The 27,157-nt window shown below is 35.9% G+C and overlaps 1 protein-coding gene across 3 annotated transcripts; it reads right to left on the reverse strand.

Moving 5' to 3' along the window:
- Positions 1 to 17,516: 17,516 nt before the first annotated feature.
- Positions 17,517 to 18,815, reverse strand: LOC122083800 (uncharacterized protein At5g64816). 3 transcript variants are annotated; one of them, XM_042651694.1, is made up of 2 exons: positions 18,694 to 18,815; positions 17,517 to 18,174 (listed from the first exon to the last, which is right to left on the reverse strand). In XM_042651694.1, the coding sequence occupies exon 2, from the start codon at positions 18,097 to 18,099 to the stop codon at positions 17,704 to 17,706; it is 396 nt and encodes a 131-aa protein (XP_042507628.1). In that variant the 5' UTR covers positions 18,100 to 18,174; positions 18,694 to 18,815; the 3' UTR covers positions 17,517 to 17,703. The 3 variants fall into 3 exon arrangements, with proteins under 3 accessions (XP_042507628.1, XP_042507629.1, XP_042507631.1); XM_042651695.1 differs by lacking the exon at positions 18,694 to 18,815 and adding an exon at positions 18,509 to 18,668; XM_042651697.1 differs by lacking the exon at positions 18,694 to 18,815 and adding an exon at positions 18,284 to 18,468.
- Between the last annotated feature and the right edge of the window lie 8,342 nt (positions 18,816 to 27,157).

Here is a 27,157-nt window from a genome sequence, read left to right on the forward strand (position 1 = left end):
CAATAGGAGGTAATGGTGGGTTCACTTTAAAGCATTGAATCCAGTACTTAAAAAATAGTTCATGTCAAGAAACAATGATTCCTCTTTTAAAAGAAAATAAATGAAAAGTCGGATTCCTTCTTTTTTTTTTTCAGTGAAAGAAACTTTCCATCGGCTCCGTTTGTTCAATGTAAAATTTTACAAAAAATAGCTCTACAAAGGTTTAGACGGAGACAGAGTTGGCGGCATGTTCACCATTGTTGAAGTAGGTACAGATGAGAATGAGGTCGCTAGGCTTGGCACCACTGAAGGATTCTTTGACAAAGGCTCAGGTGGGTTGGAGGGGCTGCAACAATCAGTTGTGATTGTCAATATTAAGGTTGTTGCCATGGCGTTGGATTTGATGATATCAGCACTCGTCCACGACCACGAAGATGGGGTCGATTCATTCCACCATTAAACCAAAAATAAGGATAACGTTAAAGTGAAACACGAAGATTTGTGTCAGAACCAGCGACTGCTTCGTTGTGCAAGTGTCGAGGCGCGAGCCTCTGCAACAAAAGGCCGTCTCTGTTCAGTTCTTTGTCGATGGGAAAATCTACAGTTTTCTCATTCAGGCGACTACAGCGGCATTAAGTCTCCTTCTTTCTATTGTCGGAGTCGAGCTTAAGATTTGCTTCTAGTAGATCTTCAAGATGGAACAAGTTGTTGATATTCAAGAGATCCTGAGGTAGCAAGCTGGAATCCAATCCCAAATGAATGAAAAAAAAAAAAAAGAAAAAACCAGAAGAAGGTGACTGACTGGATGGAAGATGTTCCATTGCAGGTCCAAGTTAAGGATCTTGCGCCAGATTTCTTTACGATGGCCTCGATTCCTTCTAGCCGTGGAAGCTCAAGCTCGGTACTTTCATATCTGCATTTTGTTTTTTCGCGATTTCATGAAAAGCTCATAAATCACGACCCACGGGTGGCTCGGCGTAAAATTTTATTTACAATTTTGGGGTAAAATATTCCGGCGTCTTGTCAGGAGAAGAGGAGTCTGGTAAAATTTTACACTGGGAAAATTTTCCAAATGAATAAAACAAATAACGAAAAATCTATTTTTATAATAAAATTTGTTTTACCAAATCTTTCCCGTCAAAACAAACAGAGCCATCATGAAGTGATAGATTAGGAATAATCTTATGTCAACCAATAGGGCTTTCGTTTTTTGCCATAGATCATCATGACTCTGCTTTTGTAAATTGCACAATTTTTGTTCAAACCCTTATTTTATGTAAAGTCTAACAACAAGATAGTTAGTTTAGTTACGAATATAGCATACAAGGCAATTGGATAGAAAAATGGAGATCATAGATCCCAAAGCCATGTTTTCAGAAAAAAAAAAAAAAAAAAAATTAGGAGTAGTCAAGATAGGAAAAAATAATAGAAGAATGTGGAAGATAAGGGTATGTTTCAGCTATAACAGCCAATGCCACTCGGAGGGAGAACATGATCAACTGAACAGATCTAGCCTTCTTATTAATCGCATGTTAAATTTAATAGTTTTATTCAATCATATGGTCTATCTTTTATCTAAATAGGTATATTTAGAGCTTGACACTTTAACTACATCTTGTTTTATTTTAAAAGTTTCTTTAAGATAGGGGCATAAAAAAATTTTAAAAAATAAGTTAAAAGTAATATATCATCATCAAAAAGTGTCGATGTTATGCATATTTTTCAAGTACACATATTAATCTCACTTTAAAAAATTTATGTCATACTAAAAGGGCAAAAATGTAAAATTAGAAATTAGTTAACACCTCGCGATAGGGGTGTCAATTGGTCGGGCCGGGCCGGTCTCTGTTGGGCCTAACCGGGCCTGGTGGTGAAATCCTTGCACTATGAATGCCCGTTTACTTAAATGGGCCTGGGTTTGGAAACGAGCCAATCGGTGTCGGGTTTTAATCGGGCTATCTTATGCGGGCCTTAAGTGTGCTATGAGCCTATTTAATTCTAAATGGGCCTAGCCTATTTAATTCTAAATGGGCGTACCCTAAAATCATTTTTTAAGCAGATTAAACTATTTGCTTTAAAACTAATGGAAGATAACATTCACAATTCCCGAACCATATCCAAGGAAATCATGTTTTTAAAATGTAATCTAAGTTACAAGAATTACACTCTTCTTAACAATTTAATGATCCAAGAACATTACAAACCTGAAATTGAATTTTTGATTCACTGGTATGCACAATACAATGAAAGAAAAAGCCTACTTTGGGCAGCTGTCTTTCCCTTTAATTATCACACTTTGGGAGTTGTTTGATTATGTTAGTTTTTTACAGATATTCTGTACATTGTTTATGCTCAATCTTATTATTTCAATGAAAACCAAGCTGCCTGTCTGTGCCAAATGTTTGTCTTTTCTCTATGTTGTCTTTCTTCATAGTGAAATCACAAAGATCATCATATTTCTCATTGAAATCCCATATGTCCATTTTGTTGTAATCAGCTATTAGTTTAGTCCTACATATTCCTTACTAATATTTTGTAGTATTAGTGGTAGAATAGGTATTTACAATTTAAGCATTTTTCCAAAGGGGGTCGACTTGATCGGGCTAATTGAGTCGATTCTAACGGGCTACTTAAGTGAGTCAGGCCGATCAGGTGCTCGATGGGCTACTACTCTGCGCAGTAAACAACCATTTAATAAACGGACCAGGCTTAAGCCTGACGCATTTATTAAACGGGCCGATTCAGGTCGGGCCTACCAGTGCGGGCTCAGGATTAACTCCCCTACCTCACAGGGTGTCAATAAGAAAGTCCTTTTTTTTTTTCTTTCACATGAGATATGGATAGAGGAGTTGGGGCTTACTATGTACCAAATTCAGATGCCAAGCAAATTGTAATTTGTCTTTTATTTTTCCTTCTTTTGCTATTTCCTAATTAAGTGCCCAATGAGTACTTTACTCATGCACACTAGAGGAGTAGGAGGAATGATAGGGAGAGGGGGGATGGAAACACACTAAATATCACACACCCATGTGACCAGAGTCAATCCGTTGACCTACTGACGCCTGCTCTTCAAGAAAAAGTTGCGAGTCTTCATTATAAGTTATGTCATTTGTCAATTGCATATATTTGACATACTACCTACTATACTACAATTTTATCAAAGTGATTTTCTTATTGATACCCCTTAAGGTGTTAAATAAAATGTATCAATTTTTTTTTTTAACCTTTTTAGTATAACACACTTCTTGTTTCCACACTTCTATTTAGTGTAAACACACTAAATATAACTCACACAACCATGTGACAAGAGTCAATCCACTGACCACCTGGCGCATGTTCTTCAAGCAAAAGTTGCAAGCCTTCACCATAAATTATGTCATTTGTCAATTGCAAATATTTGACATACTAATCGTTGTGCTACAATTTTATCAAAGCGATTTCTTATTGACACCACTTAAGGTGTTAAATAATATGTACCTTTATTTCTTTTGCCCTTTTAGTATAACACACTTCTTCTTTTAATGAGAGTAATATTTTGTCATTTCACATATGTACTCGAAAAATGTGTAAGATAATGATAACTCTTGACAAGGATATAATGGTAAGTACACTTTCAAATTATCTTGAAAACCTTATCACCCCCTAATTCAAAGAACTTTTAAAAATAAAATAAGGGCAACTAAAAGACTGAAAATTTATTTTTTACAACAATGACTGACAAAAAAATAGATAACTATGGTAAAAGCCAACTCCATCTTTTACACACATCTATATTGTGTAAACACACTAAAAACAACTCACACAACCATGTGATAGGAGTCAATCCACTAACCTCATGGCGCCTGCTCTTCAAGCAGAAGTTGCGAGTCTTCATCATAAATTATTTCATTTATCAATTGCAAATATTTGACATACTATCCGTTGTGCTACAATTTCATCAAGGGGATTTTTTTATTGACACAACTTAAGGTGTTAAATAATATGTATCTCTATTTTTTTTTTTTTTTTTACCCTTTTAGTACTACACACTTCTTGTTTCCACACTTTTATTAAGTGGAAACACACTACATATAACTCATACAACTATGTGACAAGAGTCAATCCATTGACCTCCTGGCGCCTGCTCTTCAAGCAGAAGTTGCAAGCCTTCACTATAAATTATGTCATTTGTCGATTGTAAATATTTGACATACTACCCACTGTGCTACAATTTTATCAAAGGGATTTTCTTATTAACTCCCCTTAAGGTGTTAAATAATATGCATCTCTATTTCTTTTGCCCTTTTAGTATAACACCCTTCTTGTTTTAATGAGAGTAATATTTTGTCATTTTATATATGCACTCGAAAAATGTAAAATAATGACAACTCTTGAAAATGATATAATAGTAATTACACTTTCAAATTATCTTGAAAACTTTATTACCTTTAATTTAAAGAACTTTTAGGAATAAAACAAGGGAAAATCAAAAAACTGAAATTTTTTTTTTTTGCAACAATAATTAACAAAAAAACATAGATGTATGATTGTGGAAGCCAACTCCATCTTTTACAAACTATTTTTTTTTTAATAGAAAAGAAATTAAACTACATTGATGTTCAATCAATCTATCCTAGCTTTTAAGGCTAGCCCATTGATCGGGTCATAATTATTCATGAAATTAATATTCAATTGTGAATTTTCATTAGGTTTCATGATTAATTTTACCATATATTTGTGATTATCTTTGATTGCAGGGTTTTCAAGTGATGTGCACAAGTTTGATCCTAAATGGATGGAGATGGTTCAGTCTAAAAGCAATGGCAAATGATCAAGGGCAGAGTTGAAATTTTCAAGAGAAAAAGAGAATAAAATAAATAAATAAATAAAAATAAATAAAAATAAAGGGAGAAATTGAGGAGAGAGGGTGGGGTTCTCCTTCTCTCCCTATTTCACACGCCAATCTCCTCTTCCCTCTCCTATTTTCTCTCTACTTAGGCCTAAGCTAGCCAATCTCTATCTCTTTCTTTCCTAATCTCATAGGTAGTCCTCACCCACATCTCTCTCCTCCTTGCTCTCCCATCTCACGCGCCTTTATCTCTCCCTCTTTTTCTCTTCTAATTGAATTCGATCTCTCACTTCCCACATTCTCTCTCTCCTTATTTTCCTTCTTTCTCTTAGACAACTCAGTTCTATTTCCTATAATTCGTCTCTTTTCCAATTATCCAACCTCTCTCTCTCTCTCTCTCTCTCTCTCTCTCTCTCTCTCTTTTTATTTCCTAATCCAATTCAAACTCTCACCCATGCACCCCTCTTTCTCACTATATATCTCTCTTTTGGTCCTTCTCTTGGGAGACACCCTACACAGTCATTCTCTAGGAATTAGGGTTGCCCATATCAACCCCACCCATACATCATCCCTGACTGTTTTGTCTTTCTTGATTCTCATAGTTCTCATTTCTTCTGGGATCACACCTTCTTTGGGATGGATTTTCAAGGACAACATTGCACGGAGAGGATTGCCATTATGCCAAGGGTTCATTACCACCATCATCATTGCTGTCATTCATTCATTCATTAGTATCATGAGCGGCTAAGTCTCTTTTCTATCCTTAGGTTTAAATGAAGCTTTGGTTGATTGTTATTTAATTTCTGGTTGAAATTCATACTTGATCGTTTGGTGTTAAAGATCCCTTCCCATTGTGGATGATCTTTAATGGTTAAATTAGTTTAAAATATTTGCCTTTGCAATTCAATTATTCTATTCAAGCAACGATAGTTTATGTTGATTTTTAGCATACACTAATGATGGTCTTTAACCAATCAAACTAAGTGTGCTAAGCCAAAGCGATAGACGATAGTGTTTGATAGGATATGTTATGTTTAGGATATCCAGAGATTATATTTTTGTGGTTGCATTGGAAGTTGTAGTTTCAGTGAACCAAAGTATGAACTAGAAATTGGTAATAATACCAAAACTGATTCGAGACCTAGAGATAGCTTATTCTCTTTAATTCTTGTTCTTGTTAATTGGCTTACTTAGTTTAATTTGAATTCTGAATTTATAAAATTGATTTTCAAAACAAAATTCACCTCAATCTTAGTAGATTTAGCCTTCTAGTTCTCTGTGGGTTCGACCCCTTTCTTACCAGTATCTCATAGTTTAGCCAAGGTTTATTTTGATTCGTTCACGATAGCGATCACCCATGAGCTAAGAGAAAAAACTCGCTAGGATTTTTAACAAACCATGATGTGGTTTATTTCGGAGGACTTACAGACTTAGATTGTGCTTGGTATGCATTCTAAGTCGATAATGCATTTTGAGATGATATAAACAACTACTTTTAGTTAATGCATTCCAAGAATACCTATCTAATGCAACCTTAAAGTAAGAACAAAAACTAAAATGTTCTCAACATAGAAGAAAGGGTTAAGATGTAACACCCTTCTTTCTCATGTCTACTTTAGGGGAAGATTTTTTTTTTAATTGAAAAATAAAAATCATAATATATTAAAGCAAGAATTGTAAGACATTAATGTTTTTTGGTTAGAAAGGTAAAGGTTAGAGAGATTGTACATAGACTTATGTGCTAATTATGCCAAAGGGAGTATCACTTTGTTGGTAGGCCTGAGCCAAAAAGAAGTTCGAGGGAAAATATTTTGAAACTTCAAAATGAATTTTACAATGCTGTAAGGCCACGAGGTGGTATTACTTTCAAAAAGTTGTTCCATCTCCTTTGAGTTACTCTAGATTTCTCAATGTTCCACCCACCTAGTTGTCCTTCCTTTAATCTAAGAGGAAGGTCCCTTGTCCCTGCCTCAAAAGTTTCTCCTGTCTGATGAGCAACAGGAAAGTATCTTGAGGCAATAGCCAGGAGTCTACTATACGGGATGATTCAAGCTAGGAAGAAAGGATGGGAGACAGAAGGAATGTGGAGCAATGCAATAGAGCTAGAGAATCTCATGTCTGCCGATAGCACCAACTTATGCTATGGAGCGCAATACGCCTCCTTTTGGAAACCGTAGATTTTTTGTTTGAACCATTTTTTTGTCAAAAAAGTAACAATGTCCTAGTTTTCTTGGTCAAAGCCTTAGCCCACAAAGCTATGAACTTGAAAACTCTAACTATGGATCCTATTATCCTGATGGACACTTATTTTAATAGTTAATAATTTTTATTTTCTGCTAATAAAAGAAAAAAATTCTCCTGTCAATACAAAGTTAGCAGATAATGAGACACATTTTCCATTGAGTATAATATTGAATGTCCATCTTGATTTATTGCTACCTTTATCAGTTATGCTTGCATGGATTAACATGGAAAATTCTAAGAATGGATAGCAATGAATATTGGGATTAGAGTGGGTAGGTATCACCTGTTGTTGTGCCATGTTGCACAATGGTCTGTTGGCCGATGATAGAATGGAGTGGAGATTTGGTTTGGCCAATTTGAAGATAATATTACTTCTATGTGACCAAATAAAATAGCATATAATAATAGAAGTATTGAAAAATGTGGAAATATTATTAACAGATTTGGTTCTTGAGTTAAATAAATACATAATCATATTATGGAAGGAAGTGGCAGAAAAGTTCTCAATTCTCAAACCCAAAGGGATAGATGCCCAAATTCGCTTAATTAAATCACAATTTATGAATGTGTGCCATAAAGGTTCAAGGTTTTTGTGGCAAAAGACATAGATAGGATCAACATCCATCGATTTTCCCAGGATGTCTTTGGTAGGCAATCCTCCAAGTGCTAGTCTCGAGAAGAAAATATTAAATTTGGGATGTAATTTGGGTTTCTAAATAAAACTTCACCTTTGTAAGCATGGAGATGAGCAAGTACATCTATTTGAGATTCTAATAGGGTTAGTAAGAGAATCACAACGAAGGAATTTAACAGCCAATTTAGTGGTGAGCTGATGGGGATTTGCATGATTTTATTTACAGAAAGGAGAGGGAAAAAAGAAGATAAGAGACAGTTATTCCAACTGTTTCCATAGATAAAATCACTCATAAGGTACAGTGAGGGAGGGGGTTGTTGATTTAAGATGGAGTTATGCAAAGGGTTATGGTTGTGTGGGATCCAAGGGCCAATCCAAACACAAGAATTATCCCCATTTCCTATTTTCTTAACAATCATTTAAGAGTTGGGAGTATGGGTGTCAATTCCAAGCCCACACCGGTAGGCCCGATCGAGCCCGACATATTTATGGATTGACCTAGACCGGCCCGATTAATAAATTAGCCTGATCCGTTTATAAATAGTTAGTACACGGTGCAAGGGGTAAGCCCGATGGGCCTCCCGACCGGCCCGGCCTGTTTATAAGCCCGACTTAGACCGACACGTTTAGCTCGACTAGGAGTAGTCCGATTTTTTTGGGATAAAATAGGATATAAATATATATATATATATATATATATATTGATTTTTATCAATTACTATCTTTTCAAAATTATTGATAACTTAATAAAATAAATTAAAGTATCTTAAATCTAAGAAAAGTAAAGACAATTTAAAGCTCATTTAAGGCTTATTGGTACATTACCCCATCTAAGGCCTGATTATAGCCTGATTAAGGCCCGAAACTTGACGGAGCCTGACATGACATTGATCGAAACCTACTTATTCCTTAAATAGGTAGTCGTGGTCTGAGGACGTAGGCCCGATCGAGACCAGTCTAGCCCAATTGATTGACACCCCTAGTTGGGAGGATAATTATAATGTTGTTCTAAATTGTAGAACCTTTTTTTCTTTAAAGTTTTTGGATGAAAAACCAACCTATTTGGAAAATATTTGTGTTGCGGTGCTTGAACCCATAGTGAGTTCTCTTCCGTGAGTAATCGCTATCCTAACTTTAAGAGGAGATTTATTTTGGGTTTCAGATTCCTTAAGCCCTTCAAATTTTGGGGATCAGACCATATGTCAGCCAATTAAGTGAGATTTCCTTGTTTGAAAATGGTCTCATTTCCAAAAAAACGGAGGTAAATGGAATCAAATTTATTGCAAATGGCCATAGAAAAGCAAAATATGACATGAGATATGCAGGAATTGAGAAAAGAGCGGATTGTAGAAGTATAGTTCTTCCCGAAAAAAAAATATATTAGATTTCCAAACCACAAGTTTTTTGTCTACTTTTTATATAATGTGGGTAAATCTGGCTCTTCTTGCTCCTTTATAGTAGAGATGAGTTCCAAGATAGGTTGACTTATCATCCATCTCTTTGATTTTGAGGATGTTGCAAAGGCTAGCTTTAGTAGAATTACTGACATTGGAGATGAAAGCAATGCTACTTGAAAGCAAAGCTACTTTTATCAAAATTGATACTCAAACCTGATAAAAAAAATTATCAATAATGCATTTAATAGTAGAAACGTACCCTTCAAAGGCTCTGCAAAAGATGAAAGTATCATCGGTGAAAAATAAATGAGAGATTTCAGGGCCTTTTATGGGCCACTTTGATGCCTTTGAAAAATTTAAATCTCTGTAAGTATGGGAGAGTGTTTCCATGGCCACAATAGAAAAAGGGTCTGAGAGGACAACTTTGCCTAATTCCTCTAGATGGTTTGAGGTGGTCAAAGGCTGAACCCTTAAGTTCAATAGAGAAAGAGACAGTGCTAATTAGGTAGCTAATGTGACACCCAAGAATATGGTAAGTAGCAGACCCATCTAGGAGATTGATGAAGTATCCCTACCAAAAATATAGCTAGTACCAGGGTGTTTGGGAGATCGGTGAAGGTGTACAAATTTTAGTCCCACATCGTCTAGGGAGAGATTACCAGGCTAGTTAATAACCTTTAGCTTACTTAATATTACACAACGCGTTTAAAGCCTTGAGGCCCATGGGCCTAAGAGGACAATAATGTGCTGAGGTTAATGAGATGAGGGCATTACAAATAGTATTAGAGCAGACCCCGATAGTGTGTGGGGCCACAGCAGGGACACTATACCGAAAGGACGCAATGGAAAAAAAAACCAGGCTTACCTTTTGTTATTATGATTTTATCCGTAATTTATCTCCCAGGGAGGCATACTGAAAATGATAGATAACTTAGCAATGATTTTGTAGGAGACATTACATAGGCCGATGGGTTGAAATTCCTGGAGAGTATTAGCATGATCATTTTTTAGAATGAGACAGATCAAAGTATGGTTGGTTCCACTGAGTAAGAAAATATCATAGAAAAAACTAGTGACAAAACTATAAATGTCTCTACAGAGAAGATCCCAATTTTTATTTAATTTTTGTTTTTGTGTTTTTTTGTCTTTTTTTTTGGTTTTTTTAAGAAGATAGCTTGAAAGCCATTGGCACCTGGAGCTTTGTGGGCTCCAATGGAGAAAACAGCCTTATGAATCTCATCAATGAATGGAATTTTTTTGGAGGAGCACAACTTCACCAGGATTCAAAACTGGTGGAAACAGGCATTTAATGAAAGCGGGATCAAGGGGTTTGGAAGTGGAGAACAGAGATGAAAGAAAGGCTGAGAATTACTTAGCAATTTTGGTGGGTTGGAGAGAGTAATTCCATCCCCATATTTGATGGAATCAATACCACGTTTATAGAGATTTACTTTGGCAACGGAGTGGTAAAATTTGTTGTTTTGATTCAATCCATTCTAGGCTTTGAAAAACCGAGGAAAGTGTAGAAAAACGGGGTGGGGTTTGGTTTTCCAAAACCGGGTGTGTTTGGAAGAGGGAATGTTTCAAGGTTTCAATGTTTCCAAAGTGGTATGGTTCCAACGGTTAAGAATTCTGTTCACACCAGCAAGTTTGGCTGTGAGGTTATTGTCATCGAAACAGTTCCATGAGGAGCAAAAAGTGGTGAAGTTAGGGTGAGAGGTCCAAGGATCCTGGAAGCGAAAAAGTTTCTTGTATTTGGGTGTAAGGTGGGAATGTTGGAGGAAGATGGCATTATGATCGGATCCAGTTACATGGAGTTTGGAGAGAGAGAGGCATTGGGAAAGATGGAAAACCAATTGGGAACAAAGACTTTGTCTATGCTTTCCTCAATTGGTCTTGGTGTTTCTTGCTTAATTGAACAAGTAAAGTGATTTCCAGGTAATCTGATCTCATCAAGATTCAAGGAAGCAAGCAGCTTGAGTAAGGAAGAGATTGATGGGGTCAACTTAAAAGTGGCCCCTCCAACCTTTTTTTCAACCGAAGCAATCCCATTAAAATCACCAATAAGTTAGACGGGGAGATTGGTTGATGAAAAGCAAAGGTGTAATTAAGCCCAAAAGTCTTTCCCTAAACAGGGAAGTACGGTCTAAAGGTTGAACACAGGAATAAGTAACTTCTTTTATATATATATATATATATATATTTATATCATATTATTATATAAAAGTACGTAATTTCTGTCTTTGGTATAATTTTTTAAAATGATCAAAAAACCATTTACATCTATCAAAAAAAAATTTCAAATGACTAAAAATCACCCGAAAAAATCTCCAAATGACCAAAATCCCCTCAAAATTGAATATGAAACAAATATCATAATAAACTCTTTATAATTCTTTCTCTCTATTTCTAAATGTGGAGGAGAAAGGGAGAGAGTGGAGTATTAAAAAGGCATATAATTACATACCCTAAACCCACTCATCCTCTCACCCCTAAAAATGAAAGATAAATCAAATAATAATAATAAACTCTATAATTCTCAAGGAGAAAGGGGGAGAGTGGAGAGAGATATAGAGAGAATTATGGTGAATCAGGATGGAATGAACAATTATGGAGAGAGATATACCAATAAAAAAAGAAAATAATAATAAACTCTCCATAATTCTCTATTTCTCTCTATCTCTAAACGTGTAGGAGAAAGGAGAGAGTAATAATTAATTATAATTATTAATTAATTAAATATTAAAAATGATTAAAAAAATACATATAATATTCCTCTCTCTCTCTCTCTCTCTCAACATGGAGGAGAAAGGAGGAGAGTGGAGTATTAAAAAGGCATATAATTATAATTATTAACTATTAAAAAGTTATATAATTATAAACCAAACAAATGCACTATTATTCCTCCTTAAATCTCTCTCTATCTCTCTCTCTCTCTCTCTCATCGTCTTTGGAAAAAACTTGAAGCACAATGGGGGAGATTCTCCATAGAGAGAATTTTGGAGAATAGAGAGGGAATAAATAATTATGGAGACATTAAAACGATAAGTATGGAGAGAGATACATTAAAAAAAAAAAAAAAGGCTCCTAAAATCTGTCCTTCCATTCCTTACAAAATCTAAATGTGGAGGAATGTGTATATTCTCTCTATAATTCTCTTTCTCTCATTCATCTCTCTAAACGTGGAGGAGAGAGGGATGGAGTAATCATTAATTATAATCAAGGATTAAAGTATCGGTATCGATCGCTGTATCGGTCGGTCAAAATTAAGATACGTATCGGAGGGTATTGTATCGTATCGGAGATACGCTAAGATACGCTAAAGATACGCACATAAATGGATAGGGAACACATTTTTATACACTTTTGTATAAAAAAAACAGTTAAAAAAAGTTATATATAACATGTAGAATGCATAAATACTTAAGTGGAGGGTATCGTATTGATAGACAAATATATTGAGTTGAAAATGTTCAAAATGATGAGGGTATGGTATTGATAGACAAATATATTTTTTTTAGAAAAATCAAAATTTTACATTGAAGTTGTAGAACACTTGTTTTTACATAACATATAAAAAATCTAAACATTTTTAATCATTGAGCATGAGTAGATCTAAGAAATTTGAAATAAATTGAAACCCTCATTTTCTCTTGAAAAAAGTTTGTAAATCCTTATAAATCCAATGATTTCATGTAATAATGATGCACAAAATTTGATTCTAAGTATGATGAACTAGGGGTGTCAATTCGTGGCCCGAACCGACTAAACCGATCGGGACCGACCGTTTATAGACCGGTCCAGCCCGGACTGTTTATTAAACGTGTCGGGCTTGAGCCCGGCCCGTTTATAAACGGTCGGTCTTGGTTTTGTTATTTGGACCATCGGGCGCCCGACTGAGACCGACCGTTTAACACCCGATCGAGACTGGCCTATTGTGCACTGGCCTAGCCCGACCCTTTAATGATTGTAGAATACCTATTTTACCCCCCAAATTAGAAAGTAAAAACATGTTCATATTTTAAATAATGGTTATATTTGGTATCATTTATTAATTTATTGTCATTTTTTTGGGTTCGCATGAGTGGGCCGGAATATAAGAGCACATTTTAAAGAGGGTCCGTTTAAAAACCGGTTAAAGCTCGTTTAACATTAAACATGTCCGTAGCCCAATTAAGGCCCGACTAAAGCCCGATTAAGGTGGCCCGATTATAGCCCGAGGCCGACCGACCGAATATAAAGTGTACCATGCCCTCAATAACTAAGCCCGATTAGTTAAATGGGCGGACACGGTGTAGCCTTTGAAAGTCTTTAAGCCCGATTAAGCCCGATCGAAACCAAACCGAACCGACCCGACTGGTTGACACCCCTATGATGAACCTTAGATTTGTAAAAAAACTTGAAAATCTAAGGTTAAAGTTGAAAAAAGTGAGTAAAGATTCAAGAACTTACTATTCAAAATTTTCAACTTTCAAGTTCAAGGTTCTTCTTGGACTATGTTTTTCTCCTTTGAACCATTCACTTCGACAATGTTTCTTTCAATCTACCATTTGAGTCTCCAAAAAGGTGTGTGAATCAAAGGGGAAGAAAGAAGAGAAATATAGAAAACTATTGGTGAGAGTTTGAAGTGTTTGTTCAAACAATAAAAGGCACATTCACGGGAATTTTCATATTTTCAGTCGATACGTACCGATACGTATCGATACTCTCGGGAATTTCCAGATTTTCAAAAGTTCGTATCGTAGAGTATCGTACGTATCGGTACCGATACGGTACGGTACGGTACGATACTCACGATACAGCGATACGTAAAAGGGGGCCCAAAATTCCCCGTAGCGTATCGGTATGTATCGTGCCGATGCCTACCGATACGGATACGTATCGGTCGATACGGATACGTATCGGCCGATACGGCACGATACGCACCGATACTTAAAACCATGATTATAATTATTACATATTAAAGGGATAAAAAAAATAACCATAAAATTATAGTATGGAGAATTATGGAGAGATTTATTGCGCTATTATAATTATAAATCAAACAAATGCATTATTATTCCTCCTTAAATCTCTCTCTCTCACTCATCCTTTTTGGAAAAAACGTTAAGCACAATGGGGGGAGATTCTCCAAAGAATTATGGAAAATAGGGAGAGAATAAATTATGGAGGTATTAAAAAGGTAAATATGTTGATAGATATACCAAAAAGAAAAAAAAGCTCCTAAAATCTCTCATTCCATCCCTTACAAAATCTAAACGTGGAGGAAGAGCTATTTTCTCTTTATAATTATCTTTCTCTCACTCATCTCTCTGAACGTGGAGGAGAAAGGGGTGGAGTAATCATTAATTAAAATTATTACGTATTAAAGGGATAAAAAACATAACCACAAAATTATAGTCATATAATTATGGATAGATTTATTGTATAAAAACGACATCTTTCAATCAACTTTCATCGACTTTACAAGTTTTTATGTAATAAAATCCTTCCTCCTTCCTCCTTCCTCCTTCCTTATATATACCACAGAGAGGACAAAAAATCAATTACAATATCCCATGATTTTTCAATTTTCTGTCTCTTACAACAATAGTTCAGAATATTTCAAATTCTTATTTCTTTTTCTATTACAATAGCACAAAATTTTTCAATTTCAGCTTCTTTTTCTCTCGGATCACTGGCACTGCATTTTTCAATTTCAGATACTCCACATCCACAAGGTAGTATAATTCATTTAATCTCATATAATTCATTTAATATGCAAGATAGAGCTCAGGTGGAGAAGTTATTGCACTATATTATGAAAAAATCTCCAGAGGATGCGGAAAGCAAGCATGTTTTCACGTACACCGCTTTGACTTGATCAGAGATTAGTTTTTTCTTAATCAGTCTCCATGGTTTGTAATATTAGGGTTTATTAGTATTATTGTTATATGCTATGAGAGAATTATTTGTGAAATTGATGTCATTCTCAAGACCTCCGTGGAGGAAGACGAGACATATATTTTTTATGTTTCATGTTCCCATCTCATTTCTATTATGGGAATTGCACTATTTAGTCTGTGGATTTTCTCTCTTGTATTCAGAATAATTAGGTTTAATTTTGTTTTTAGAAAATACAAACTTTGAAAAATCAGCTCACCAAGCTTTTCAGAACTTACTTCAAATGGATTGACCCAATAATCTTGTCTTAAGAAAATGTTTAATTAGGAGACTACCACCACGTGCATTTGCACGTGTATTTTTACTAGTATATATATATATATATATGTATACCAGATTAAACTTTTATAATCATTAAAAAATAACAATCCCAAATTTTTTTTGGGGGTTTAAAATAATAAAATAGACTTGATTGAAGGAAATTTAATGAGAAAAAAATCCTCTCCATGGAGCCCAGGGACACAGGAGGCATCCCATCATTGGGGTAACTTGGCGACACGTGTCTGGATATGGGATGGCTCCCTAGTCCCTGTGGTCCATGGAAAGGAGGATAACAAAGGAGAGAAGTGAAGTATAAAAATTTACCACTAAGGTTTTAAGAGAATTAAAAACCTCGGTAAGTACCTATATTTTAACGCCACTTTCTAAAATTGGATCATGTATGGAGAGAGGAGTGAAGGATAGCCGTTCCCCTCTACAGAGGCAGCTCACGGTGTCTTCATACGCCATGATAGATCTATGTGACCAGCAATGCAGCAAACTTCTTTCCACCACCCTTAAAGGCATATACTTGGATTGGATTTTGCTTCTAGATTCTGGGCTAGAACCAAAAACTGGATCAACAACATCAGTCTTGTGACTTGTCTACAACTTTAGGGATTCCATAAGTAGATTCTCTCATATAGAATTCATACACTAGAGGCAACCAAGAAATATCATCAATCTTTTTATTTTCTCCTTCCAAGATTTTTCAAAATTCTGAAAATCCAAAGCTCAGAATCAATCAATTAATATTAAATGATGCATAGTTGTCATGGCAACCTAACGGAAAAAGAAGTTCATGACAATGCTACGATTTACGTGACTCACAAATGACGGTCGCTATTGGCTGATAGGCATTGCCATGGCACTGCCATGGATGCCAGGTCAAGCCTGATTCACTAGGCGGTCGATCTTTTATAAAATGCAGGATGATTTTGATAAGACTATGGCGATTTTTGATGATTTGATGTTGCTTAATGTTAGTTTTATATGTTATAGGGTATATATTGTAGACTTGTAGCATGTTAAATAACTTTAGAAAATAGGAGAAATAAAAAAATAACATACTAAATAACTTTAGCAAATAGGGAAAATAAAAAATGACACATGGACGATTTGACCGCCATGGCAACGCCATAATGGGCAATTCATCACCAAATCGATTAGCCACCCCTCCATCGCCTTGGATCGATTTGACCTCTTGACAAATATGAAAGGATGTACATGATTTACATCCAGGAAATCAGGAATGCCTGGATGGATACAGAAGAACAAAAAGAACTTAACTCCACCTTTGGTATAGCCATCAACAAAGAACAAGTACTAAAATAGCTAGAGGGACCACCTACAGCAGAGCCATCAGAAACCACTAGCCATTACAAACATACAAACTGAAATTTAATATCCAGCAACAAAAGTAATGATCAACTATTTACAAATCTAAATCTTGGGGACCCTGAGCATCCAATTAATTTCGTCTCTTGAAAACTGAGGGAAAGTAAGCCAAGTAGAAAAAAGAGAAGTAGCACAATTTTTTGCAATAATGTCAACTATTGCATTGCATTCTCTATAGCCATGTCTAATGTTCCATGACATTGACAATAGATACTGCTTCAAGGAAACCCATTGCTGCTGAAGATGTTTTGATTTCAAACCAATGCAATGACAGCTGCCGAATCACACTCGATCCATAGATGATCAATACTTTGTTTTTAACCAAATGAAGGCCAATGAATAAGGCAACAAATTCTGTATAATAATTTGAATGCACACCTTAAGTAATTAGAGAAGCTTCCAATTGGATCACCATTTGCATTCCTCCCTACATCACCAGCACTGGCATTACTATTGATAACTTATCTAACCAGTTGAATCCTCCCTGCCTGAGATGAAAGCTTCCCCTTCCATCCAGAGAACTTAGCCTTAAACTCGTCTTAGCCAATAAACTTATCAACCAAAGGAAAGATACGCTGATTTTTCACTCTTTCCTTCCAAGAAATCAACTCCAATATATCTAGTTGGAAGGCGGCATCCTTAGAACCCCCAAAATTTCCAACAAATGAGCTTTCCTGTCAACACTTATCTCACCAAAGAATAACTTACTCTTTTTCCATATTTATCTTCTGAGAAAGATTGATACCTTTCAAAATTTAAATTCCAACATCAAATTCTCACAGTCTGAAAAAATGCACCAAGTGAGGAACCATTTGAATCATCAGCACCAAAAACAAGAGAAAAAAGCCATTCAACCCAACAGCATTAAACAACAACAAAAATGTCAATATCCATTTCCAATCTTGTGGATCACACAATGAAATTTACCAGACAAAGAAACATTTCTTCTTTCAATCATTTCAAAAATGGATATAGCGCCATATTATAATAATTAACCAAAGAGAAGGAGAGAAAAAGTATAATCAAGATGACAATGAAGAAGAAGACGAAGAAGAGGAGAGCTTTAGGCATTCATTTTGGCACCTCCGGAGGCAAATATCGTTCCAATCGGGTACTTGGTGTTGGTTAACGCAGACAGTGCGAGCACAAGCATCTGTGCAGGCGTCAAGCTCAGAAACACCGCAAACAGTAACACAGGTATCTGGAGTTGGGTCTTTGGAGAAAGCACCCACCTTCTTCAGCATTCTCTTTGATGTACAGACCCTCTCACACACAAAGATGTCGTCGGAGCTCTTCTCCCTCCCTCTTGCACTCTTCAGCCTCTGCTCCTCGTCACGCCTTCTCTTCATCCTCAGCCCTTGCCCTGCAATTACAGCCGGTATGGCAGCCCCTAATAGACCCCACCATAGTTCCACCATCACGTCTTCTCCACACCCACTGCTCTAGCTGCTGCTGCTTCTATCTCAAGCCTCTTTCGCTCTTCACTTGTTCACCTGATCAACAAAAAAGAAGGAAATTTTTTATGAAGAAAAAGAAGAATAAACCCTAGGATTCAAAAATCAAAGACAATAGCAGAAATAAGGAAAATTAAAAAGCGTAGACCTATATCGGAAGATGAATCATTAGGCTTTAACTGATCAGAACCTCTTCAATGTCATGGAATCGACAGAAACCCTAGATTCTGGTGCGGCAATAATTACTAATTACTCGTAAAATTAAATATTCAACTAATTCAAAGTTGCAAATTCCTCAAATTTGAGAGCAGATGGAGCAGAATCTAACCCTAGATTCAATCTAGACAAACATTATAGCAAAAGGTTGTAATACCTAGAATCCACATCTAGGAAGACTCATCCCAAGTGATCAAATGCTCCCATATGAAGAACAACGGAAGGAGAAAAAACAAAACGAGTAGGGAAATACTAATTGGTTAGGTTTTCAATCTTCAAAAGAAAATTATTGCTCTTATTGCTCTTATGATAAACAGAGTAGAACAGAGTCAACAGACTGACCTCCTGTCTCCCGCCTCCCGCCTCCCGCCTCCGGAGGAAATGAAATTCATTCAAGAGTAATTGCTGGCCTGGCCTACATACTCTCAGCTTCAGCCTTCACTATTTTACTTTATTTATTTATTTATTTTTTCGTGTAGAAGTAATTTTGTGTAGTTCTAATAATACTTAAAAAAAAAATTAACTTATTAGACGGATTAAACGGTAATAAACATTCTTTTAAAAAATCTTGTGCAATTAAACACTTACGGCAATGATATTATATGTGTGTTAATTTTTGGGTAGAAGATGTTATATGTGTTGTCAGGGATGTGTGCCTGGTGTTGTCAGCCGTCCGATGCACATTAGATGATTTGGAGTATTGGAGAGGATCAGCCTTACAACTTGTAGCCTACGGTAAAAAAAAAAAAAAAAAAAGCTAGCTCGCTAGTTACAACCAATCATAGCAACAACACTTTGAAACCTACTGAAAAACTACAACATGCAACAATGCTTGTAGATCCTCTTTACTCCGCTCAAGTGCATGTTGTTTGCTGCTCGTGGGCTTGACAACGCCACCCATTACCACTAAACGATAAAGCTAGGAGCACATGGAGGGATTTGAACCCACCTTAGCCTTGATAAGGCTATGCTATACCAAATCTGGTTGTGGCAAAGCACTACTGAGCAATTCACATATCACTTGATACGAACAACATTTGTTTTTCCACCAAACCACATTGAAGACCTCCAATCAAGCTATGAGCATGAGTAGTTAGGGGGCTAGGGGAGTTGGGAAGGAAGGTAAACTTTCTTTTTTTGCTTTTAAAAAAGTTAAGATGTCTGTAAGTACACAATAATATTGAGAGACCATCCATTAACATTATAAATAAAAAAGGACTAGAGGGGCACACCTGTCTGATACCTCTTGAAGGTTCAAAAAATTTGTAAGTTGATCCCCTGAGCTTAATGGAAAAGGAAGATGAACTCACTAAAAGACTAGTCATATCTCCCCATTTGTATCTAAACCCCATAAAGTCAAAATGTCCCTTAAGAAACCCCATTCTAGTTTGTCATAGGCTTTGGCCATATCGAACTTTATGGCCACACAACCCATGTTTCCTTTTTCCTTTTTCTTTTTTCTTTAAGAAATGGAGAATTTCATGAGCAATGATAATATTATCAAAAAATCTGTCTGCCTAGAACAAAAGCAGATTTGTAAGGGATACAACTTTATGAAGAAGACCTTTAAGTCTATTTGCAAGGATTTTCACAATTATTTTGTAAGAAATATTACACAGACTAATAGTTCTAAAATCTTTCACAAAAGAAGGAGACTCTTTTTTGGGATCAAACACACAAGGGTGCGATTTAAACCTAGTGGAAGAAAATTATCTTGATAGAAACTGGTCACCAGATTAAAGACATCATATTGCACAAGGGCCCAGAATTCATGATAAAAGACAGTCTGGAAACCATCAGGGCCTGGAGCTTTATAGGCTCCAATGAAAAAAAAAAAAAAAAAAAAAAACATATTTTTTGATTTCCTCAAGGGAGCATGGTTTCAAGTATTATTCTGGGATTGGCCGTATTGGATTGGTATCGACTGAGACTGATCCTCGATCTGATGCCGATCCAGATCGGTTACCTTTTAGGGGTAAAACATGAAAAAAGTAGTACCTTTTATAAAAATCAGAGGTAAAATAGACCGATACCCACCGATCCCATCCGATCCATATCAGTATCGGATTGGTATCGGCAGAGACCGATCCCGATACCTATACAGTCCCCTAAATCCTTGCAAGGGAGGGTAAATCTTGCAAAGAATTAACCTCCATGGGGTTGAGAACAAGAGGGAAGAGACATTCAATGGAGGAAGGGTCCAAAGGGTTTGAATTGGTAACAAAGACGATAGGAATGGAGCAAATTCTTTAGCTATAAGACATTCCCGATCAATCCAAAATCGAAACCAAATAAGAATCCGAGATGAAAATTTTTGAGAGATGTCAATAAATGAAACCATATCGGAAGGTGAAGTTTGCAACAATCCATACTCTGTCTCTAGTTTTTCTCGAATTCCGTAGCCTAGAATATTAGTATACAATAGGGAATTAGCGATTTTGAGTCTAATTCAATGAGTCTTGATATATTCAAACTATCATCACTTGGGGATTCCCCTAATGCTTTACCTATTTGAGTTAAAGAATAACATACAAAAAAAGCAAATGTGAACAATTCTAGTTGAATAAGAACAACTATTACAAACCAATGGGGTTGGTAGCCTAGTGGTCAAAAGGCCCATTACCATGGAGCACCATTTTTTTTCACCAAAAAAAAAAAGAACAACTATTACAATGGTTTTTTTTTTTTTTTTTTTTGGGGTGGGTGGGGGGGGGATGGGGTGCGTGGGGGGGGGGTGTGGAATCAACCATCTCAATTCAAGACTAACAAATATCATTAAAATTCAATATGCAGATTTCATTTTATGATACCCCCGGCCAAGATAGTGAATGAATCCAAAGTGAGCTAGCACACTCTTTAATCAAATTTTATAAAGTCAATTAGAAGAATATATCAATATCATCTAATAAAATAGTTGTCCGAGAACACTAGAAATAGAAAAAATATTAAATACCAAGATTAGAAATCTTAATATTCAACTAAAAGAGCAATTGAACAAAAAATAAACTAATGGAGATCAAATGAATTTTTTTCAAACAAAATGATAGATAATTTAATGAAATCTGCTTTGTTGTGAGAATTAATAATGATAACATGACTACTGCAAATTAGGCAAAAAATCAGGGTGGGGCTTTGCGGGCCATAGACATTGACCCTTAACTTGACTCAGGGCTAGAAATTTTCAGGGACCAACTGGCCCTCAGGGTCAGAATTCTCTGATCTATCCTATTTGGGCTCAGGTTGGGTAGGGTTGGGTTCGGGCCTCCAGGGCTAAACTTGCATCCCTAAGCCTCACATGTTTAAATCCCATTTCAAGCCAGTTTTAAAGCTCCTTTACTTAACCCAACATTTTAAAACCCAACATTTTTAAGCCCATTTATAACCCATTTAGAGATATATATATTTCAATAGCCCGTTTAGCCCAATTGATTTAAAGATTGGTACCCAGCCAACCATTTGTTAATGGACCTAGCCTAGTCTACTAGGACCGATTACTTAAACAAACCGATCACAGTGTGCAATCCTAAAATAAGGGGGACCGATTAGGCCCCACTGACTGACACCCCTAGGGACTGATTCAAGTTGATTTAGAAACTAACGAAAAAAACTCAGTTTATAAAAACTAAAGCAAGAAATGACTCACCTCACAGAGCTACACAACAGTGATATCCTTGTTGCCTTGCTGATATCATACTATTTCTCTACCAGAAATAAAATCCGTTTAATTGCACTGAACAATTTAGGAATCACCAAATTGAATCCATTGGCCCAAGTAATTGCTGAGCTAGTAGTGATTGAAGAGGGATTTCCCAAGCAGGCAATTCATGATTTTGACTACCAAAATGCAAGTGAAGTAACTATAAATGAACAATAGAAACAATGGAAGATCGATCAGGAAAAGAATTACACCAAGTAAACAGAGATGACAATTAAAGAAAACAATGAACAAGAAAGCAAGAAGAGATCATGAAGAAGAAGAAAGCAACAAAAAGAAGCTAGCTAGATGAAAATAACTAGAAGAACAAGAACGCAGTGTACATGAAGGGTAAGGTTGTGAAAGTGAACCATGCAGCAACCTGATCGAGAGATAATCTTGGACCCTTTCCAATCATTCATTGAAAATGGCTTGCTTGATAATATCATCACTTATTATTATTAGATTGTGCCTCCGACATCGTTGCTGCTTCTGCCACTGCCATCTTTTCCAACTGGACAATGGACAGAAAGCAGTAGCAGCAGCAGCAGCAACGATATCGATGTGCACATCTACAATGCCTATGCTTTTAGAGAGAGAGAGAGAGAGAGAGAGAGAGAGAGAGAGAGAGCATTTACATTTGTCTAAATTGGCTTGACATTGAAGCCATATATAGACCTATCTTGGGACAATGTAAGGGTTGGCCTCACATATATATGGGGTAACGGGCCTCATGCATTGGGGATAGTCCCAGACCTAAAACACCAAATCTTTGGGTCCAATATACACTACAAGAAGGTTAAAAACCTTCACTCTCTCCATAACTGCCTTACCGATTTTCTAACCACCCCTCCCCCCCCCACCCCCCCCCCCCCCCACAAAAAAAAAAAAAAAAAAAAACTGCCTTAGCTGAAATAAAAATTCTCCGCTCATCCTTTAATTTAGGAGACAATCAACCCCTTTGCTACGCTCACTTCCAATATATCTCAAGTTCTTCCATATCTACTCCCCAGATCCATCTTCGTCACCTCCTCCCTCTGCAAGATATCGTTTGTTATAACAGAAAATAATTGGTAGCCTTCTCAACACATTATTCTTCCTCCACATCCATCAGTGAACCCATTATCATCTCTTTCTCCATCTCGTTTCTCTCTCTAGAGAGAGAGAGAGAGATGTGGAAGGAGGAGGCGAATGCGTGCATTTGATGGATAATTAAGATGGGTACACTTGGGTATTGACTATTTATTTGGATCAAAAGAAGTAATTTAGTCATTGGGTTACTGTTAGGACAAACACCAAAGAAATACAAAGAAAAGCAAAACAGATTCATGTTAAACACAGAGATTTAAAGAGGTTTAGACACCAATGTGTGTGGTATGTTCTCTGATAAAGAAAAAGATGATTCACTATATTGAAAGGAGATTATAACAGAAATATCTCAAGAACATCCAAACTCTTGGCAAGAACACGCAGCCTAGAAAACCCCAAATCTCATAATAATTTCTCAACAAAACGATGATACAAATATATACACTCCTTCAAGTCGGGTCATACCATACCCCCACACCCCCATATAAGATTAGTGCTAGTTTTCGAGCTTGGGTCTATCGGTTCAACCCCTCTGCTATCATCACAGGCATCAAAAATCTCATTTGGGTCCCACCAAAATATGTTAGAGCGAGTCAATCTTCGAAAATTGGTCAAGAATTAAAGGCAAACATAACATATATACTATGCTTTTCATGTTCGTGTGCAATTTGGAGATGGATGATCTTACATTTTATATACATTTAACCTTCTGTATTTGTCCTTTTTTATTTTTTATTTTTTCCTGATAGGACTTTAACCTTCTATGGTTGATTTCTATAAAAAGATCAGTTCTGTTGGTTTTTTTTTTTTTTTTTTTTCTGCATAAGAAATTGTCTTAGATAGTCTATGTGGCAAGAGTTTGATAACCAAGCCTCTCTCACTTACTTTCTTTGAAAAAAAAAAATGGCTTTTTTTACTAGGAGTTTAAAATTCAGAAAGGCATATCCCAGGCTGGGTGTAGCCCGCTACAGTCTTCCTCTTACTTTCTTTGAAAAACAATTCTGTTGTTCGAGAAATCGAACTGGAAACAGCTTCCAATCGACTAGACCATTTGGGTGTAGCCCAGTCCATTTTGGATATGTGTCCATCAACCATAGAATTGGTTTGTAATCTCGGATTGGATTGCTATCAGTTGATACCAATTTGGAGTCTCGACCAATCTGATACCGATCTATAAGGGTGTGGCCCAAGGGTATAAAGGTAATAATAACGGGGGTAAATCTATCTGCTGTAGCCAGATCCAGAGAGATCCAAATCATTATTATCTGAGAACTAAGATTACAAATTAACCTTGTCTGGAATTTTAAGTAATATAAATTCTATTTAATATGCATGATAATTAGTGAGTAATGACATCTTTTCTATATGATTTATCAAATCACTCGCTTTTCGGAATGATAATTCTAAGATACAAATGTGAATACACATATAGTGTATGCATCGTGTAGGATCATACAATAATCTTCATTATGTTATTGCCAGTTGATAAGTAACCAGATGATGATTATCATCATTAAAATCTTTGTATTGAAATTGGAAACAAGTTCATTTTCCTATTGTTTTATGAAAGATTCCTTTATAGCCCACGCAGTCCAGTTCATGTTGGATATGTGTCCATCAACCCTAGAGTCATGGTTCGTATCTTGGATCGGTATCGATAAATTTACCTAGATTGAATTGCTATCAGTCAAGACTGATTTTGAGTCTTGACCAATCTGATGTTGATCCATTGATATGACCGACCGAAGGTATAAAGATAATAACTATAGAGGCAAATCTATCCAATCCAGCCAGATCCATAGTTATCTGAATCAATATCATCTGAGAACCAAGATCACAAACCTTGCTTGTAATTTTAATTAATAAAAATTTTATTTAATATGCCTGATAATTAACGGGTTGGGCCTGGTCCAGCTAAGGGGACTTGGTTGCGTTGGAGTTTAAAAAAACCGATCCAACCCGACCTTGTTTCATCCCTAATTTGAGTCACCCAAACGCCAAACCTCTCATGGTTTGGATTGAATAAATTGTAGCCAATTTTGAACCATTGGTTTGGTTTGGTCATATCTGATTCAATATCAAATTGATTTAAGATTTAGTACCAAAAGGATGTTAGAAAAATAATATACCTCCTCAATTATAAATAAGATCCCTGCCATGTCCTGTGGCATCTAAGATAGAGTAAAAGATATTGTATCTGCGAAAGTCAATTTTCACTACTCATTGCAGAAATTTTCGATGCTCTAACTTGAGCAGTTCACATCTTGAAGTCCTTAAATATAGCTTATATTCTTTCTCTACGAGTTTTTTCATCTGTATTTTGTTACATTTAATTTTTATTTATTTTTTTAATTTTTTCTTGAGTGGAGAATATATTAAACAATATATATATTTATTTAAAGCAAGGACAAAGGCCCTACCCATCAGAAGCTAGCACAACAGGTGAGAGACTAAACAAGATAGCCCTAGGAAGGAACAATCCAGGAAACAAAAAAAGAGAGGGAGGAGGGGAGAAACAAGCAGAGAAGAAGGGGGAACAAGAAAATGGGGGGAGGGGAGGGCAGAAATAAGACAAATACAAACTGATGATACAACAAAAAGGGAGGAAGGGGATCCAAAACATGGAAAAGGGGTAGGGGTAGGGGTAGGGGTAGGGGTCGGGGTCGGGGTCGGGGTCGGGGTCGGGGTGGGGGTGGGGGTGGGGGTGGGGAGAGAATAATGTAAGGTCCCAAGATGATGTCAAATATCTATTTCTGCTTGTATTACAGCAACCAATACAATTGTGAAGAATTTTATTTACCACCTCAAAAGTAATAGCATCCAAAATTTGTTCTAGAGTCCATGATGTGGATGTTCATCTCCTTCTATTTCATTTTCACTAAATGTGATATAATGCAGCATTAAAAGCCAACTTGCCAAGAGAGTCACATGAAGTTTTACCATTGAGGACACTCAAAATCTATCTTCATTCACTTTCAAATGGAAGAATAATTTTGGGAGCCAACTAGAGCTTCTGGGCAATACTTCCCCGAATCAATTTTGAGAAAGGACATTTAAAGAATAAATGCTCAAGACTTTCAAAGGAATTCCAACACAAACAACAATTAGGGGTTGAAAAATTTCTGTTCCTAAGAAAGTCTTGAGTAGGAAGATAATTGGACATTCAATTTTCTTAAGTATATTTTCAGTTATATATTTTCCTTCTCTAAATTTATTATATTTTTTCGACATATGTGTATATTTATTTTTATAGGAAAAGGTGGGGCTTGCTATTGTTGTGCCCAAGACTGTGTTTGCCTCTCTCCTCCCCCTTGGAAAAGTCCCTCCTGCCCCTCCCATCCTAGCCCCCTCATTAGTTGAGCTGCTAACTCAAAGAAAGCAAACAACGTACCCATTCTCCTCCCACTTTTAATTTATCTACTTAGGTTTTACAGTTTTTCAGATTTACATATCTTACATCGCATATGTTTTTCTTATATGTATTTTTGCATTATTTTGATCCCAAACAAATAGGATAGGTTAAATAATTTATTTTCAACATTTCTCATAAGTCTCACATTTTTTTTTTTTTTTTTTCACAATTTCTTAGATTTTATTTTCTATTTATTCTCATTATTTCATATATATTTGCATCTTATAGTTTTAAGGTTACTTTTGTGCATCAAATTATATTTTTAATTTCTATACTATTTATATATATATATATATATATATTTTTTTTTTTTTATCAATTGTGTTATAATAGGTTGTTTTACCTTTTCTTAATTTTATTTTAGATTACGTTTTGCATGTCGCAGTATTTAAGTTGTCAGGTATTATTTATATTTTTTCAAGTTAATCATGTTTTCGTTATTGTAGGATTAAATCATGTAGTTTTAGGTTTTTTTATATTCAAAGAATGATTACATGCATTCACATGCTATGGTTAGTTTATGTTTTCTTTGTTCTATCATGTTTAGATAGTTCTCCATATAATGATATTACTGTAAATGTCATGTATTTACTGTTTTGGGGATTTGTTTT

Source organism: Macadamia integrifolia, chromosome 7, assembly GCF_013358625.1.
Source record: "Macadamia integrifolia cultivar HAES 741 chromosome 7, SCU_Mint_v3, whole genome shotgun sequence".
Taxonomy (NCBI): domain Eukaryota; kingdom Viridiplantae; phylum Streptophyta; class Magnoliopsida; order Proteales; family Proteaceae; genus Macadamia; species Macadamia integrifolia.